The 19061-nt window shown below is 39.4% G+C and overlaps 1 protein-coding gene across 3 annotated transcripts in view; it reads left to right on the top strand.

Annotated features, from left to right (window-relative positions):
• The window catches only part of LOC106101088 (homeobox protein homothorax), a 206471-nt gene that overhangs the window by 11198 nt on the left and 176212 nt on the right, over positions 1-19061 (top strand). For all 3 annotated transcript variants that reach the window (XM_013280197.1, XM_013280198.1, XM_013280196.1), the window contains exons 3-5: positions 9880-9930; positions 13478-13528; positions 18250-18417. In XM_013280197.1, coding sequence (XP_013135651.1) covers positions 9880-9930; positions 13478-13528; positions 18250-18417 — 270 coding nt within the window. The remainder of the gene's footprint in view (positions 1-9879; positions 9931-13477; positions 13529-18249; positions 18418-19061) is intronic.

The raw sequence follows: 19061 nt of genomic DNA, 5'->3' as shown, positions 1-19061 counted from the left end.
GGCGGCTGGCGGCTGGCGGCCAGCGCCGCGCAAAAAGTGGCGGGAGCGCGGCGCGGCCGCAGAACGCGCCCGACTTTTTGCCCTTGCGTCAGAAAACTCGCGATAAAAATGGACGCCAAATGAGTATTAATTCGCGCCGGTTAATAATGACATAAATACACTAGGTACGCGGCAAATACAGGCTGCTCACTCACTGCCCGACTCGCTGCTAACGTTCAATCAAATCGTCAAACTCTGTTTACATCATTTTTAAACGTCTGCACAGCATTTGGTTCGTTTTAGCCGTTCTGTTATTATTTACGGTGGAGGCCATAACTCACATTTCTGCTGTTCCTAATGCAATTTGTTTAAATTGATTTGTATATAAATATAACAGTTGGAATGCCGCCCGAAATACACTCAGAAATAACCCCATCTATAAGTAAGCTAGTACCACTTAAATTTAATTTTACTATGTAAATTCTGATTGATTCTCGGAAATTAGCTGCAGAATAAATCAGCCATTAACATATGTTATAGATTTTATAATTTTTGACGGGATTTTTGGATCAGGTTGTATAGTGCATTTAAACAGCAGGGGTCTCGGCATTCCCGGCGACACGTTGCGTCTCCACCGAACACGCTGGCCGTGTCAGTCGGTCAGTCGGTGCCAGTCAGTCGGTGTACTCAGTCAGTCGGTGTCGGTGCAAGACGATGTTAGCTTTTTGTTTAGCGGAGCGCTCGTCCGACGATAATCAATTGGGAAATTGTTTAATGGTCCTTTAATTCTTTAAGCGGCTCTTAACTCAACCGGTTTGTTTTGTTGCAAACCAACAGATAAACTAAAATAAAAAATAGTTGTTTTCGTTCATTACATATTTATAGAGTGCCAGAATTGTAGATAATCTTTGCAATTCGAATCGATATTTGAATTAAAACGGTTATGAAACGAAAATATGCCGTCGACGACAGTTATGAATTAGGGATTATTTCAAACCGTTTGTCGGTCGCAGCGCAAATTCGCTTAGAGCCATTAAAACCGCCATCGATCGTTTAAACCTACACGTATAAAAGTATGAAAAAATAAAAAAAACGCTCATTATGTATTTGACAGGAGGGCAAGCTCTCTTGTACATACGTCCAGTACAAATTGACACTTCACCTCCCTCTCGAGAGCAAACAAAACAGAGTTACACGAACAACGGGCTAAATTTCGACGGCTCAAGATATACTAGTCTCTGAAGCTGCCGACCACTGTATGTTGATCCGTCGCGGAGACAGCATCGCAGGGTAGCAGAGGTCTGGAAGTTTTTAAGGGTAAATATGGGTGGGAGAGCCCGTAGGGCGGCGGAGGGTGCGACCAGTCAGGAGCAGCTGACGTGGATTAGAGGGTGTTTTTACCTACAGTCTGAGGGTAGTATATGTTTTGGTTAGGTAACCAACGCGATGTCAATATCTATGCTTAGATATCTCTCAAGAAAACCGCTACGTAACTTGGTTAAACAGACACATTGAATCTATAGCGACACGTTAATCATATGTTTATAGGATGTCTAAAAAACTATTTAAAAAACGGTACTACAACTGTGATCAACAACTTTTAGTGTTTAATTCATATAAAAATGTTTTATACTCCAAAATATTCAAAAACACTATCAAAGTCAATAGACTTTTGTAAACAACAATATAGTGTTAATGAACAAACACATCTGTCAATATTAATTCGCGCATTAGATGCGGTACGCGAAGAGTACAGTCAACCCTTAATACAATGGGATAAGAAACCCCGAGGGTGAGTCGGACACGGCTACAAAACCAACGTTATTTGTTGTAGATCAATCAAGATTACGTCCAGTAATGCGAACCCTTTGCCCGCCGCCTGCCGCCTGCCGCACAAACTCCGCACTCGCGCCCTGATTGTTTCAATGTGTCAATGATTGACGGATAATGTGGGAATAACCTACCCCTTGCCATACCTTACAGTGTTTCTCTACTCAACTCATGAAGGAAGTAAAGTAGCATAAAAGCTAAATTAATTTTAACATAACTAAAGCTTACTTAAATAAGAAAACTAGTGTTAGAAACTGGCAGTGCAGTGCCGGTTATAGAAATACTAAATCCTGTAAAATGTAATAAAAATGCATTCTTTCATGACTTTCCAATATTATATTTCATATTAGTATTAAAAAGTTGACGATAAATTAAGGACAGATTTCGTTATAATGAAATGTTAAATCGCTAAAAGTTTGCAATAATGCAAAACATACCCCGCGGTCCCCGCTCCAGCGTTCATTTCGACCCCCTTTAAAGTATTAACTCTAAAAATTGTATTAACAAAAGCCAAACACACATCCCTACCCGCAGATAACTTATTAAACATTGCACCATTACACTTTAATTTCTGATCCGCTGGGAGCTGGCAGGCCTGAGGGCGGCGGGCGGCGTTTGGAAATTAAAAAAAGGCAAAATAAGGGCGCCGAATACGCTTACTTATTCATAGCGTTCTAGACGTGGTTATTTCTGCGCAAGCACACGCGCGCCGCCATTGTGCCGGTGCTGTACCGGGATTGGGGTGAGCACTGCTCTTGCGTTCTTCAACATTTGTTTATCTTTTGTTTTTTTTTTCTTGTTTAAAACACTCATCGGCTTGTTTATTTTCAAATGGAGCGCGCGCGAGTGCTCTTGAGCTTTAGTAAACACGCACCGTTATGAATTTGTTGTTTGTTTGTTTGTCTGTCGTGTTGCGGCGCAGTGGCCATGGGAACGCGTAGGGTAGACGGCGACTCGATTGCGCATCAAATTAATACAGGATTCAGTGGCGAAGTGTTATTGTGGTGTCGTTGAAGTGTTCCATCTAACACATCGTAGTCCAGCGATAGTTGACTTATACAAACATGACGAATGAATTGTGACACAATTCAGAATAAAAACATAAAATAGACAACTTAAAAGTTCTACGAAACATATGCTTGTAAAGATTTTCCTAGGGGTTTTTGATAAAAAAAATTTAAACATGTTCTCTTACAATAATTCGTTCTACAAAAGCTGCTTAAAAGCCGTCCAGTGAATGTAGGAATTTTATTAAAACGTTCCCAATCGCCTCGCTGTAAATGCTGTAAACAAAGTTTTTGCCGCGCTTATTTTTTCGGGCAGATGGAGGCTTAAGAAATTGTGCTTTGAAAGCAGATTATGGAAAGATGTTATAATAAATAAACAGCTGTCGCATCATAAAGAATTAATCCGTGAATCAACGTGAGATGTATCATCACACGATCGCGAAAAAAAAAACACAAATCCATCGTTATACATTCATCGCTGCGATGCTTTTTGTAGTGCTTTGTATCGAAATTTAAAAAAAAAGCTCTTCATAATCCAAACAAATACAGATTATACGGAAATGTAGAGAATACATTTTTGTAGTATAGAATCGTAAAATATTCTAACATTTATTTACACTGCAATTGAGAATGATGAAATCGTGTAAAGTCGCAAGGCAGTGGTCCTGAGTGAGTCATTACCCACCACCTTTATGGCAATTCCTAATTCCTGCTCGACCCTCTGATCGCGTTAATGGCCGAAAAACTGACCTTCTGCGTCGGAATGACCCCAAGGGACCGGTTAAATGGGTAACTAACGTGGTTATTGCTCACAATGTTGGAACTTCCGATTTGTTTTGCCTCCTCCCAGTCATAGATGAATTAAGACAAACATTTGTCTTAACTTTTGACAAAACAAATAATTTTTGAGGTAGCGTCCATTAGTTTATATTCGAGGGCAGTGCGAACTGCACTTATCTCGTAACCAAAATGATTATAACAATCTCAAAACCGTCTAATATTATAATGACATGGTCGCGAGCGGGAAAATTTTGACAGATCCGTCGTGTGATAAAATAAAAAGAGCCGATGTCGGAAGATTAGGGGTCTGGGACGACTGTCAGAACCGGATCACGCCTCCGTTCAATTAATAAATCAGAGTGGGGCCCGTTAGTGACAAAACTGGCATCGGTGTTACAGCTCACAAATCGTCGCACCCGCCGCCATAAATCAGACAGGAATCTTCGCGAGATAAAAAAAGGAACTAAGCAAATACCGAGACTCGGCGTCGTCTACCTGCCCTGTGCCCTCCTATCTTTCCAACTCCACTCGTATTAAAAATAAAATTTCCAAACTTCGGAGCAAAAAACGCACGAAAAACTATTCCTTGTTAGATCTGTCTCCCTCTGATAAACACAGACTGTCCCGCTCTAACCTGGATGAATGCACAAACGGACGGAGTGTTTAGATTTTTTTGGCCAGAGTTGAAAACTTTCTCACACCATGCGATTTTCAAGTTGACGTATGCGAATGATTTTTAATGCCTGCGCGTAAAATATTGCCGGCGAGATTTATTTGTGAATCTTTTTTTAAGGTTTGTGATCGTTTTCGAAACAACTTCTTTACGATGTTTTCTTTATTTTTGAAATAGAGAAGTATTGACAGTGCTTAGATCCTCAAAATCATCGCTCAGTATACATAAATACTTGATACAAATAAGTGAAGTAAGTTAAAAGGGTCCAATAAATGGATTGTGATATGATTTGGTATTGTCAGGGTCAACGGACCGCGTCAGACAGGACTCTCGTATGACGCAAGCGGCCACGGTACTAGGCCGCGCGGCCGCGACTCTTTTTTACTAAACACAACCGAGACATTTCCAAATTCCTGTTATGAGTAAGTCAGATATTAACATATTTATGGGCTGAGCAAACAAAAGGCCAAGAGTCAGCTCGAGAACAAAACCGAGCAAAGGGTTTTATTGAGCCGGGTTTATGGGCGCAATATTCAGTAGGAGAGGTTCTGTTAGGGCGATATTTATGGCGGTTTTTGTGAGGAGGCTGAGTGTTATTCCTCACAGGTGCGCGTAAACGGATTCGTTCATTACGCGCTTGTAAACCGGCCACAGCACGTGACCTGACGCGACGAGACGTTCCACATCGCATAGTAATAATAAACTACACATCGGACCACCGACTACCTCAGAAGCCGTTCATCAGCTATCGATTCTTTAAAGCAAAAAGCGAACGAAAAAACCTCACCTGCTCGCCGGAATATAAAAACGTTATTAAATAGGAGGCGACCTAACTAAATTACAAAATTCAACCTTTACGCATTATAGAATAATTTACCATTGAATGTTGCACGCGATTATAAATCGTACGACAAAGATGACAAGCGTCATAATCGAGGGACGCGACGTGATTTATTATAAGCGAGCGAGATCGATCGACGGCATCTTAGGTAGCGTTGCAATGCTTTATTTTATCTCATAAATAGATTTTTTATAACAAATTACAGGGTACCACGTTTGGTAGCGATTTTGGAGCCGCGTGCGCTCCGCCGCACACCGGCGCGCCGCGCCACGCACTGCGCGACCGCCATCTGAGCTCTAATTACTGACAAATAGAGTTTAATTTTCATTAATGCATCAAACGAATGTATTGATTATGAATTTAGTTGGTTCCGTTCATATATTTTACGGTCAGGTAGCTAAGGTATCTCAGGACGAACGGTATTTTGACACACGCTTTCACTGAATAAAAAAAACTGAAAAGTCCTCCACATCTCCAAGTCCTGAGAAGTTTAGACCACAAAAGGACTTAGAAAAAGGCATTTATTCAATTACAGCGACAATGCAGTGTTTCGCCTGAAAGTGCACAAAGGGCTCTATGATAAAGGAAGGCAGGTAAACCTTTATGAATAGAGAACGACAATTGCTTTCGGACAAAGATTTTAGGGCGAGTCAAAAGTTACGCTCGAGATGGTCGCTCGGTTTACGACCGCCTCGAGTCGGATAATAACATCTGCTTTCTTTTCATTTATTGTGACTTTAATGTATCTATAGAATTGTCCTATGCCATGGAAATAATTAACAAAGCCGAGACGGTAATTATATAGAATAGACAATAATGGAACTATAAAATATCGTGTGAAGTGTTTTTGCTCCAGATTTTACACGAAAAGCACTTAACTCTTTACCAATAAAAACAAACGTTTATTTACAAAAGTAAACAGAACATTTTCAAAGGATTTTAATGCTTTCATATAACCATAAATCAACAGAAAATTGACAGTAAAATAATTATCTGCTTACAAAGGATTAAAAAAAAATTACTAGTCTATGTTCTTACAGACTGTGGTCTATATCTATGTCAAAGTTCTAGAGATACCTTCTAACATCCATCCATATATCAAAATTTTTCATTGATTCACAATACGAGTAAATGTGTGCTTATTATATTTTTTCATTTAATAATTCTTAATTCATAGTCGATTCAATAACTAAGTATAGTATTCAAAACATCTAATTTGTGAAGTCAACCAAAACAAAACCAACAGTGGGTAGCGTAGTTGACTACGGCCTAGTCACCCTAACTCAGGGCAGGCTTCAAGACACTCAGTGGGGACGTATTTTGAGCTGGTAATGATGATGATGACTACAAATTTACTTTAAAGGCTTGTAATTATGGTTAGCAAGTATTAGTAAAGATTAGTTCGACTGTTAACAACAAATAAAGCGACATGGGGGCTTTGCCTTTCATTTCAAAAGTGTCCTCCTATCCATTATTCAATCTAGAGTGTTTACTCAATTAAAATCTGCTTCTGTCTTAGTTGTTGTAGTCACGATAGTCAATTTACACTCATTATTTCCTACTCTTGGTTTAAAATTGTTGAAACAAATAAAACCTGTGAAAGTCAAACGCCATTGGGCCAAACTCATACATAAACAGAACGGCTGGGAACAAAATAAAGAGTAGTTACATTAAAATTGGTAGTTTAAAGACGATATCGGTGGATCGTAGCTTATTAGCATTTAATTCGTGGTGTCCAAAAGTGGGGGCTCCGAAGTGGGGGCTCCATGGGTCGCTGGCCTCACAAACGAGGCACTTCCTCGCCCGCGGCTGTCGCGGAGCGCTGGTGCGCGGGGAGGGCTCATGTGTAACTTTCAAACGCCATCATTTATAGTATGTTTGTACATAATCATTTGATGACCGAGTTTTTATATCCTTTCTTTTACTTAAGGTATTGTATATTATTGGTTAAGATTGTGTAAGAACGAGAGGATTATAAGACTTTAGTTTAAAGTAAAAAGACACGAATTCGCAAACTATCTTAAAGATGCGTTATGTTTGTACTTAATATTGATTCTTATGTTGTTATCTATCCATAGTATTTAAGGTAGTAAATCGCATGCTCACGGATGAGGTATGGCGACGAATTTATAAAAACCTGTTACCTGTCGAATGGTTTTATTGCCCTCTAATACGGACTAGAGATGGTCCATAAATATTAGACACGTCTTCCGTATTTGCATATCGATTTTGTTCATTCATCAGATGGCTTTTGATTACATGTAAACTTGTAGCCTTCTCTACAGATAACAGAGTAACGGACGAATATTGAAACATTTTATTACGACGCTTTAACTTCAAAATCCATAAACAGTTTTACCTTTGTTAGATTGTAAGCGGCGCTTACGAAGCAGTGTAGATTCGTGGCCGTAACTTATTAGGAACTAGATGTTGCCCGCGACTTCGTCCGCGTGATATTAGAAAACATACGAACGATGTGAATAACGTGTCCTTCGGGAACCGGACATTTTTCGGGGATGAACCTTATCCCATGTGTACTCCAGACTTTGTTTTATATCTGTGCCAAATTTCAATAAAATTAATGCATCCCACAGGAACCGTAAATATTTTCGGGATAAAAAGTAGCCTAGGTGTTCTTCCAGACTATCCTCTACATCTATACCAAATTTGACTGAAATACGTTAGCCCTTTAGGCTACAAACTCTAACAAACATCCATCCATCTAAACTTTCGCATTTATAATATTACTATGATAAAGACAATACTTCTCAGATATGTAAATTATTTATAGTAAAGTTTAGATAAAGAAATATCAAGTAATTGGTTCTCAAAAATATATATTAAAATAGAAACTATCTTAGAATCGATAAAGTAACCGAGCCATTAAAGTCTCAGAGATCTTAATCGTTTCTATACATTTAAATGTAAGGCATTCGTTAAACGGCGCGGCCTGGTGAATAAATTTCCGTCTTATTGTAATGCGGTAAGGTGTTAATTTGATTAACGTTTGCAGTTACTGCATTTGACAAGTTTATAAAGACGTGGTCACAATGGCGACTGGAACCGGTACTATCAACTTGAATGGCTTTACGCAAAACATGTCATTAGACTTTTTTAATTAATGTAACAATGTATGCAATGACCACTATAAGTAGACCTACACAAACAGATCGGCAAAGAATGTAAGCATTTTTTGTTTGTAAAATATCAGACGGTTAGACGCCGTTCTGAATATAACACACATCGTATCTTCTTGCTATAATTCCTAATGTAATTGATAAAATTAACCCTATAAAGATAATCTATTCCTTGACATTTCCTCACAAATATGTCTACAATAAAACTTTATTTATTTAAACTTTAACATTAATCGAAGACTAAGAGCCTGTCCCACCAAATTGTAAATTATCTGATAACAATCCAACGTGTAAAATATATCATTATTGAGGTAATTTTTAGCTATCTGAGCTTCTATCGACCAGTAGTGGGACAGGATCTAACTAAACATATGTCTACTAATCACTACAAGAATTGCGAATGTATTGATATTGAAGGTCGCTGTGAATCTTTAAACAGAAGCTTAGTTAAATGTTAACTGAGTTTAAATCTATAAACAATGAGGCATTTTTACTATTCGTTTAGTTGCATATCCTTTGCAAGTTTTGTTTCCAAACAGATCACTCTTAGCATGTGTTAATCAGATCTGAAGCGACTCAAAACTGTAGATCACTTCTTCAAACGATGAGTCACACTCTACGTGACCTCTCTGCAGTTACAAATTCAGCTAAGCTAATATGGTTTGCTAGCTTTACATGCGAAATGCAGCTGATCTGCTGATCATCAATTTGAGAGTTACCTATCACTACACATTTTTCTTTTTAATAGCTTTTCTAATTTCATTTATAAAAGACATTTTTAGCAGCTGTCCTTGAATATTAAAATTAGTTTTGATACGTACTCATTACCTTATTATAATTAAAAGTTCGAAGTCAGATTATAATCGTTATTAATTTGAAATTTATTTATTAATCCGACCTTTTAACATCCAAGGCGTGATGTCGTGTGCAGCATACAAACTAGTCTCGGGTTCGTGGCCGGGCCGAGGTGGTAACTAATATCTATTAAAAACCCGGCCGCCTTGCATAAGGCGTGTGATGGTATCGCATTTCCGGTCAAACTAGGTTCAAATGTCGAAAAAACTTACTCTGTTACTGGCAAAGATTATTTTGTAAAAAATACTTATAAAATTATAGTTATGATTTATCTAATTAAACAAGATAAGTAATTAATCAAATGTTGCTTTTAAACCAGTAAATAATTAAATATGTCAATAAAACCAGTGTTATTGATACAATAAATTATGACTTATAGGATTTTTATTATTAAACCATTCAATAAATATACAATTTAACAAAGCAATAATAATAGTTTAAGGTTTATAAACGTAAAGTAGGTATAAGATTAGCTACAGACTTGAACAGTGCACGTGGTGCAACGTCTACGCTTGCTTACTCTATGAGTGATGCGACAGTGCTGCCACCTGCTCATTGTCTCGCCTTCACTCACCTTTTAATCAACTTCCAATTAATTATGTTTTTACCACAATACCTTTGTATGGAATACGAAACTATTTGTCAGATTTCTTTTCTGTTTTGGTTATTTTTGTCAATGATATTTCATGGCAAAAACAATGGGCAAATAATACTTCTTTCATAAATTGTTTTTGTCATATTTTTCACAATTTAATTGCAATATTTCTCTGTCCACAGATACGCCAAGAAAAACCTTATTACATAGCGGACCCCGAGGTCGACTCATTAGTAAGTATCCGACGATTTTATATCCCCTAAGATAAATAAAGTGGGCCCGAGTTTAATGCGCCATAAAATAGTTAACATTTTATACTTCACATCTCTGGTTAATTTACGATTTGATTAGCTGAGGCCGGGATAGCAGGTAACGTTCCGGGAACGACAAAAATGGAGATTAAAAAATGTCCATATTGAAGCGTAGTGTCACTCATAAAAGAACGGAATCGCGCCGTCCCCCGCTGCGGCTCGCAGCTCGCGGGGAAAAAAGCAAAATAATAAAAATACGATGTCGGCCACCCACCGCTGCTATTCGACACGGGTACTTAACCGATTTTTAACAAATAAAATCTAAGGCATTACGAATCAGGCGCAGGCGCAGGCGGGGCACGGGCGAGGCGCGGGCGGTGTACCGCTCGCCTCTACCATAAAGCGACGTCCAACGTCATTGTTCTTGTCTATACACGGAACAGTCTTTTAGTATCATCTCAAAGATTTCTTGGAAGGTCAGCTGTCTTATTTAAAAGACATTTACACTTTGTCAAAGCAACCTTCGTGTTGTAAATTAAGATTTTGACAACTATTGTAATATTAACAAATAGCACAAATCGCTAACAGATGCTAATAATAGTCAAAACAAACAAGGCAATAGCGATAATTAACATAAATCAAAAGCGACGGTAACGTAGGAACGGTAGCGGCCCGTGACGCCATAAACCTCTTACCTGCCGCCTGGTTTGCTGCCTGCGGGCCTGATAAGCCCGGCCTCAGATAACAGACACACAACATCCGGCCGTAGCAAACTTGTACACATATAAGTAACTTGGTGTTTTTGTGACCGTGACATGTGTTTGCGACTACCATATGTGTCTACACCCTTACATCCTAGCAGCTCGTGTCGTGTTGATTTTTATATTCTTTTTTAATCATCGAATTCAGTCATCGATTCCATTAACCTGCCAGTACTTTAGTGACCGAATAATCGATACAATCGAATACATAACTTTTAATTTGTCGATCTGTACAGCAATGGTAATCCATTCTTAATTCGCTTCCCTATAATTAGTCTTATATAGAGCGGGCGGATCTTTAGAAATATTGCTTATTATGCGCTCCTTAAGCCACTAATATAATTTCAATGGATCCTTTGAAAGGACAACTCTGGAGCGATTCCTTTGCATTATAATATTGTGGTAAAAATACTCTTGTTGTATAATTACATAGTTTTGTGTGCAAATGTTAGATTGTTTCGATCTTATGTCAGAGAGTGGTTAGCTGTTATTTTTCTGCCTCGAGTGTTTAAGGTTATTGTGATAAGGCTTTGTAGCTAAGTATCGTTATAGTAAGGTCGTTACGTCACCCAACTTCAAGTGGCCGTTGACAGTTACGCTTGTTTGTCGATTTGTTCGGTCACAATTAACTCCTAAAGCAATAATGTGCCCCTCAATTAGTTTAACTTCGATACTGTTATTTACTATTTGAAGTATTATGTGAATTCAATGTTTTTAGATCTTATATAGTCTACTTGTTAATAATAAGACTTGTTAATTTTACTTTTAATAGTTAAATCGCGGCTAAAAAGGAATGTGATATAAGCGCACACACAATATTTTAAAGGCAGAGTTTTTGTGGCGTTGCCTCGTACAAGTTATCAAATATCAACAAAGGAGACTTTAAGTTTTTTAATGCATTAAACTAATATTGTAAGTTCGGCGCGGGCGCAGGATTTGTTACGGCGGTTAGGGTGACTATGTTATTTGGAATTCGAGGATAAATCCGGATTTTTATTTTTCATTTTTGTTAATTGAACAATAATCTTTTATTTTCATATTTTATGCTGAAAAATAGAACTAGTAAAATCATTTGCTTAATTCTGACCTATACAAGTCATTTGAGCGTAAAATTTTGTTAATTGAAATATTAGCAGATTTTCCCTAAAAATAGAGTCTTGTATTCACCCTATTCTGGTATCGCGTTGGCTAGCAGGCTATTTGAACTTGTCACATCTGTGTTTGTACTGTCAGCTGAGCCCGCACAGACATACAGACACGCGGGCAGACCGCTGCCAAGCTCCCGGCTCTAAATCAAATAAGCTCCCAGTTACTTTTAACATTTGAATCAAGTTATCTGTATTAATATTAATATATACGAGTTTTTTAATGATTAAGTTATAAATATGTTTTTAAGTTATTGTACTGCATTCAAAAATCCTAACCCTATCTAAATACCGAAGTTTCGACATTAAAGTAATTTATTAAGTGTTAAATAATGTAATTTTACTTCTACAAATAATAGATTAATATAAGTGGTTTATTTAAAACTAACAAGTTCATTAAAACCTTATAAAGCTTGTCAAACCATCTTGTACAAATGGGATAGATTGTTCAAAAAAGACAGGTCAAGGGCTCTTCTGTGCATGTCATCCGTGTCGCAGACTATACAAACGGTAGCTAGTGTAAGCTGTACGGGTCTTAAACTGTGCAAACAACGGCCGCGTGGCCGCCAGCGGAGCCCCGCGCTGCGCCCCGCAGACAAACAGACAGCGAAGGCAGCGCCCGCGCCCTTTGCAAATACACGGGGGTGGCTGACACATTCCTTTAATTGACATTGCACCTTTTTCATTTATGTTTCCCTGGTACTTTATTATATATCGTAACAAATTTTGGTACAATAAAGTTTTGTGTGGTTACCCTATTAGTTATTTTTACAAACTTTCTACATGTTTTGTATTTAAAATGCATCTGCTTTTTAAATAAGGAATTTAAAATCGCAAAGAGGTCGCTGAAGGCGCAATCAGAAACAAATCAAGGCGCTATTAAAACGGCATTAAGTGCAACATTTAGATGCGTATCGATTAAAAAACATACTGAACATTCTTGAAAGTAAATCGAATGCAAAACTGAAATAGAGTGCATTGGGCTCTTGAATAAACTGTTAGGAGAAATTAATACAATGGGGTTAATAAATCCACGACAATTATACTAATATTATAAATGCGAATGTTTAGATGGATGGATGTTCGGATGGACTTTGGAGCCTAAACGACTGAAGGGATCTCGATGAAATGTGTCATGTAGAGGATAGTCTGGAAGAACATATAAGCTACTTGCTTTTGTGTTTTTCATCCGCGCGGACCAAATCGCGGGCGAATGCTAGTATATCATATAGTTTACAAATATTCAAGTGTCTAGGTAGAGTTATGTCCTAGTAACTAATTGTAAGTGGAGCGTTGTTCAGTTCAATACAAGCGATACAGGGTACAATGGCTGCACATCCCTACAGCTCGTGAGACAGGCTTTGTACCGCATTGTAGCGAGGCGTGCCCCTTGCAGCCAGGAGGCAATTGTGTACCAAGCTATTGCTCTTTTGGTTCAACCCGATTAGATTTGCTATTGATGACCTAAATTACCTCCTACTGTTTCAGTTTAATTATTTAAACTGGAATGTATATAATATTTTTTTATTTAAAAATCGAGAGCAATACAGTGTTATTTGATCATAACAATATTGTCAATATTAATTGTTATGTTACTTGACTAACAGTTTTGTTTGTTTTCAGATGGTGCAAGCGATACAAGTCCTACGGTTTCATCTATTAGAATTAGAAAAGGTTAGTACTTTCATCATTTATAAAGTTGGGAATACATTGAGAGTCGGCGCGAAGCGTGGAACCGGTCTCCAATATATCTGCTGTTATAATATCGTTGTGATCACCCGAGCGGGCGGATTCGGGCCGGGTTGTCGGGAGAGCGGAGCTCGCGCACGCCGACACGCAGCGGCCGTGGAAACCGAGCCGGTGGTCAGCTGTGCTTGGCGAAACAATACGGCGCCGAGCACAGCTGGGGGGAGCCGTCTTGGACCGGTCCTGTTGCTTGCGTGCGCCGAATTACACAAGCCATCGATAGCTAACGGTATCGCCGCGGGATCCCGGACTGTCTGCCTCTCTCCGCTCCCGTCCCCGCGACCCGCAAATATTTGCGTCATGTTAATTAGAAAGAATAAAATTCAAATCTCCGTCCACATACGCATGGCCGCCGATGAATTCCACTTGTCAATATTATGGTCACGTTTCGACGAAACTAGTTCCACTAACGTCTGTATCGAAACGAACGATCTCGAGAAACGAGATCCGCGGCTCTCGGCTCGCGGGCGGCGGGCGGCGGGCGGCGGCTGCGCAACGGATTCCATAAAATATCCGGCGCCATTGATCTACTGCGCGCGAGGGGCCGGCGGATTCGTTAAAAACCGTACGCGAGTCCACACAAAAAGTCTCCGTAACGAGATAACCGGTAACGTGACACCGCACTACGAATCGCCGCCGCTAAGGATAAAGGCCGGTTCAAAAAGAAAAACAATATCCCGCGTTCCGAATTTAAAAATACCGGGGCGCGGGAAGCAAATTCCATTTTCAAATATTTTCGATTACCAAAATCAATTACCCAGACATTTTATCGATTTTTAATTTCTCATAACATACTATAAAGATGTTATAAAACTGTCTAGGATCAATTTTATGAACGAATGAATTTGTACACGTATCGTAGTTTGCTAGATGTGTCAATATCCGCACGTACCTGTCTATGTGATCGAAAAAGACATCTTTTTTTCTGTTGCTCATATCCTATACATGTCGGCTTCTATCTCGTCTACGCTTTTTGTCGAACCAAATCGATGAAAAAAGATTCCGTTAGTTGGATCCATTTCCGCTTGACTGCGCGACGTCCACAGGTGATGTTTTTAAAAGCTTTAAATAATTAAAATCGAAGAAAAAAATCCACCGCCCGCTCACAATGAGACCTTGTTAAGGTTTTGTTATCTTTTGTTGTCGTATTTGTGATGATTGCGATGCGATTTCCAATCGGCACAATGGCGCCATCTGTGCATTGTTTATTACAATGAAATGACATGCATAGCGACCCTGATGAGTTTCTGAAGATCTTTGTATTAAAATATCCAATAACATTTTTGATTTATGCTTTTAATATTTTGAATGTAGCCGAGGGCACCGCGGGTCGGCCGCTGGCCGCGGCGGGATGTGCGATTGGTCCTCACTTGTACGTCGTTTTTTGTGAGCATCGAAGCCTTGAACGTTCCCTAATTACCTGCCGCTGTGGAGGAGGGACCTCAAATCAAATGTGGAATTCGTTAGACGACTTATTGCTCGTTTTCCTGACACTGTTAATCAGCGGATGGTTCGTCGCGTCAACATTTTGTATATAATTTTATTATTAATCCACTAAAAGAAAACGTTCGATATTTAATATAGTTGATAATAAAATAGTATTTAGGGTGTAACTGCGGTGCGGTGTGCCGCATATTAATGGCCACTGTAAAGTCGCAGCCAAAATAAAAACCTGTCCGCTGGTTTTTTTTGTTTCATATTTTGTTTCTAACTCGTAAACGTTATCTGTAACAACGTGGCTAAGTGATTTACGAGCCGGGTCAGATTTGTTAGTTTACGGGCCTCGAACCTGGTCCCCGGTTTACGACCGCGCGACCGCTTTTACAACTCCACTACGCACCACGAGGGCTCCCTCTGCCGTTTTAATTTCGTAACTATTCACACGTTTAATTGGTTGATATTAATTAATTAGCGGAATGTGGCAACACAGCGCCGACATATAAAGCTATCGGTGCGAATCAAATCGGCCGCTGTGCGAGGGAACCGGTCTTTAATTATTTGTATTGAAAATATTGCTTCTTGACTCGCGATCATAAAAAAAATTAGAGAAATCTACACGAGATATGTAATAAAACTGTTACTCAAAATAAGTAGCTGACAGTCCGCTATAAAGACGTAAAACATTGGCAATAAGGGTAGTATTCCACTAGTGTTAACTAAATGTGAACAAACGCCACGTGGAGAGTAAAATCGCCAACACGTAATTAACAATAATTATTGGCTAATAAAGTGTTTGTGTATATGACATTTCATTTACATCTCTCCGATTGTATCTTCCTAATGCACACTCCGTAATGGAGGCCGATGTAACGTCCACAGCCACAGATAACAAATTCTTTATATCGCTCAAAACACAGATAATAAAATTAAATTTTAAAACATTTCGAATTTCGAAGCGAAAAAGCGTTCTTAATTTGAAATATTTTTTGTAGCCGAGACGCGAACCTATCAATCCGAGGAACAAGATATCAAAGATGTTTTGAGCGGGTTTATTTATGCGCTACTTACGGCTATTACTAGGCGGCCGAATAAAAATTAATTTAGCAACACTCACGGCGCCCACTCGGTCGCGGCGCAGCAAAAAACCCTTTTAGTTGCGACGCGAGCGGCCGCGGCACAGATTGTGAGATCTTATCATCACTGGCCACTGCCCACGCGACTGCCACCGCTAGACCTCTATTAAAAACTTTAAAAATAATCCGCTTTCGTAGTACGGGCGCTCGAGAATTGCCCGATCAATTCCCATTGCGTATCTGCTCGTTTCGTTTACGCTCAGAATTGTGTGAACGAGTTTTTGGTTTATTTCAGTATTTTCTATTTGTATTATCTAAATCTACAGATGTAGCAAATTTATGTATGAATAAGAATTCCTGCTAATTTTTTTTCTCTCATTCATAATTCCAACCATCTGATAAGAAACATAAATAATTAAAAATCCAATTTGAATTTAGAATATCGCCAATATGAATCTCTTATTCCAATCAAATGTGAATAAACCGGATATAAAGATATTTAATTTCAAATTAAAAAAACTCCATTTGAAAACACGCCATAATTCAATCTCGTTTTCAAATGTAACATTTCTGGAAAAAGTTCCATCTTCCAAAAGATTATCGAACTCGACCCCGGAATGCCGTAATATCATTAAAAACTCCGATTTAATAACGTCATATCGGACATGAAATACAAACAATTAAAACTCTTAACAATAAAGACTTAAGGGTTAATTTTGATGTTCGCAAGCCAGATTAAAATTTGAATTCCCGAGACTTACGATGTCAAATCTTATCCGGTGTCACTAAATCGTAAATAGTTGCTCGGGATGAGCGGCCACTCGCCAGCTCGCCACTAGCGCTTACACCGTCATTCTGTGAGCTTATGAAAGCGCTCTCAATCATGATTTGACATTGACAGCGAGTTGGGGCGCGGGGCGCGGAGTACGGGGTGCGGGGAGCGGGGCCGGCTCATCCTCTCTAGTGTCCATAAAATTCCCGCGGCAATAAATATGAATTTCAACGGTCGGCTGTAAAAGTTCAAATTACGATAAACAAACTACGGTATTTGGTCGCGGGATAGTTTTTTAACGGGCCGATGCGTGTAATTTTGAAAAGCTGTCGATTAGGGAATTAGTGTATCGAAGACGTAATCGGCTGTCGGGTAGAGGGCGCCGTTTCCGCTTCCGGCGCGAGTTCTATTTTCAAATCCGCCGAGAGGACGCGATCGTTTTTCGAAAAGCTTCGTTTTTTCCGCTGCCACCTGCCTCCGTTTTATTACGCTGCACCGCGCGCGAGCGCTGTCTAAAAATTTCTTTAGTCTTTTTATTGCTTTATGTTAATTTAAAAGCTAATTATGCCTATGAAAATTTATAAGGTACGGAATTAATACACCGTCGGGGGTCGTATTTATGACAGGCCGGAGGTAAAAAATGGTTGGAACGTATTTTTTAAATTTGCGTTTTTGAATTTTCGAACGGGCGACAGTTGTGCGCCGCGCGACTCTGAATGTATTCCCTTTTGTCTTTGTTGCATGTTTTTTGTTATCATAAATTAGTTTCATTGTTTTGTTTGTTGTCTATTGCATCCTCCAAGGACATCGCTCTTTACACAATAAAAGTTTTATATTTAAAAATATTGTCTGGATAACTATTACTTTTTTCCTTTACGAACTTTAATTTCTTGCAATAAAAGAAACATTGAGTAATAAAAATAATGCATTAATATTTATTAGTTTACATAAGTCAGTCAGTGAACTTGACAACTGTGTCAATTGCAATGATATAGGAAACCGATAAATTAATAAAACATTAATTAACATCGACGAGGGAAACGATAACTGCTGTTTGTTTTGGAGCTCGCAAGGTGTCATGTTTGTCCCGCAGGTGTCGCTGCCGGCTCGTAAACTTTATATCTGCGGACAGTGTAACCGTGCATAACAAAGACCTTATTTACATTATAGATTGTAGGAGCTGTTAACTTTTGTTAGCTCCTCATTTTTTCCCTTGCAGCTCCACTTTTTATGTATTTCTGTACAGGCAGTATATCTGATTTTACGTCATACTGTAATGAAGATACAGAGTGATGTTTGTAGCATTTAGCTATAGAAGGTGTTCCAGTACCGGAGAATGACGCGTGTGCGTTGTTTGTGTGCAGGTTCACGAGCTGTGCGACAACTTCTGCCACCGCTACATCAGCTGCCTGAAGGGCAAGATGCCAATCGACCTGGTGATCGACGAGCGGGAGTCCGCGCGGCCGCCGGACGCCAACGGCGAACGTTCCGCCGCCGACAGCGGACACGACGGAGCCTCCACACCCGACGTCGTGAGTACCCCCTACTCTAAGCCCCACCTGATTCAGAGGCGCGATCCCCAGCTAGCACCCAGCTCCACCACGAGCTACCTCGTGCACCCCTGCTCTTAGTTTGGCCATTGCAAAAACGAAGTACGTAAAGGGGGTGCTCGCAAACTAGTTCTTATATTCCGCCTCCCTTGCTTTGTAACGCGGCGTCCGCCCTCCGGCGGCCGTCGCGACGTCTCCTCCGAGGGCCCGAGGGCCCAAGGAAGCGGCGTCAGCTTAAGTTCCTTAGAACAAATCTTCGTTTTTGCAATTGGCCAACCTCTTAACACTGTACGAATCTTTCGATTTGACATTGAATATCTATTTGAGTTTCAAAATTACCATATCAGACACGATACAGTGAAGGGGTGTCTCAGGGTGCGACCAGACTTACGTCGTAGTCGAGCCGGTCTCGGGCCGTTGCTCTGTTATTGGAACACAAAACATTTGCGCCGATGTTCTAAATTTGTTTGCGGAATTATGTATACGATTAAAAAATACGTAAAACGTTGAATGTAATATGTGTATACTAATTGTAATTATAAGTACCACTAACTCCTCTCAGCGACACCACACTGAGCTTAGTTTAAAACTTAATTAGGTATATTGGGATAACTATTTGAAAACGA

This window comes from Papilio polytes, unplaced genomic scaffold (assembly GCF_000836215.1).
Source record: "Papilio polytes unplaced genomic scaffold, Ppol_1.0 DF824024.1, whole genome shotgun sequence".
Classification (NCBI taxonomy): domain Eukaryota; kingdom Metazoa; phylum Arthropoda; class Insecta; order Lepidoptera; family Papilionidae; genus Papilio; species Papilio polytes.
Note: the sequence above shows the minus strand (reverse complement) of the source record. Positions and strands in the feature narration are given on the sequence as shown.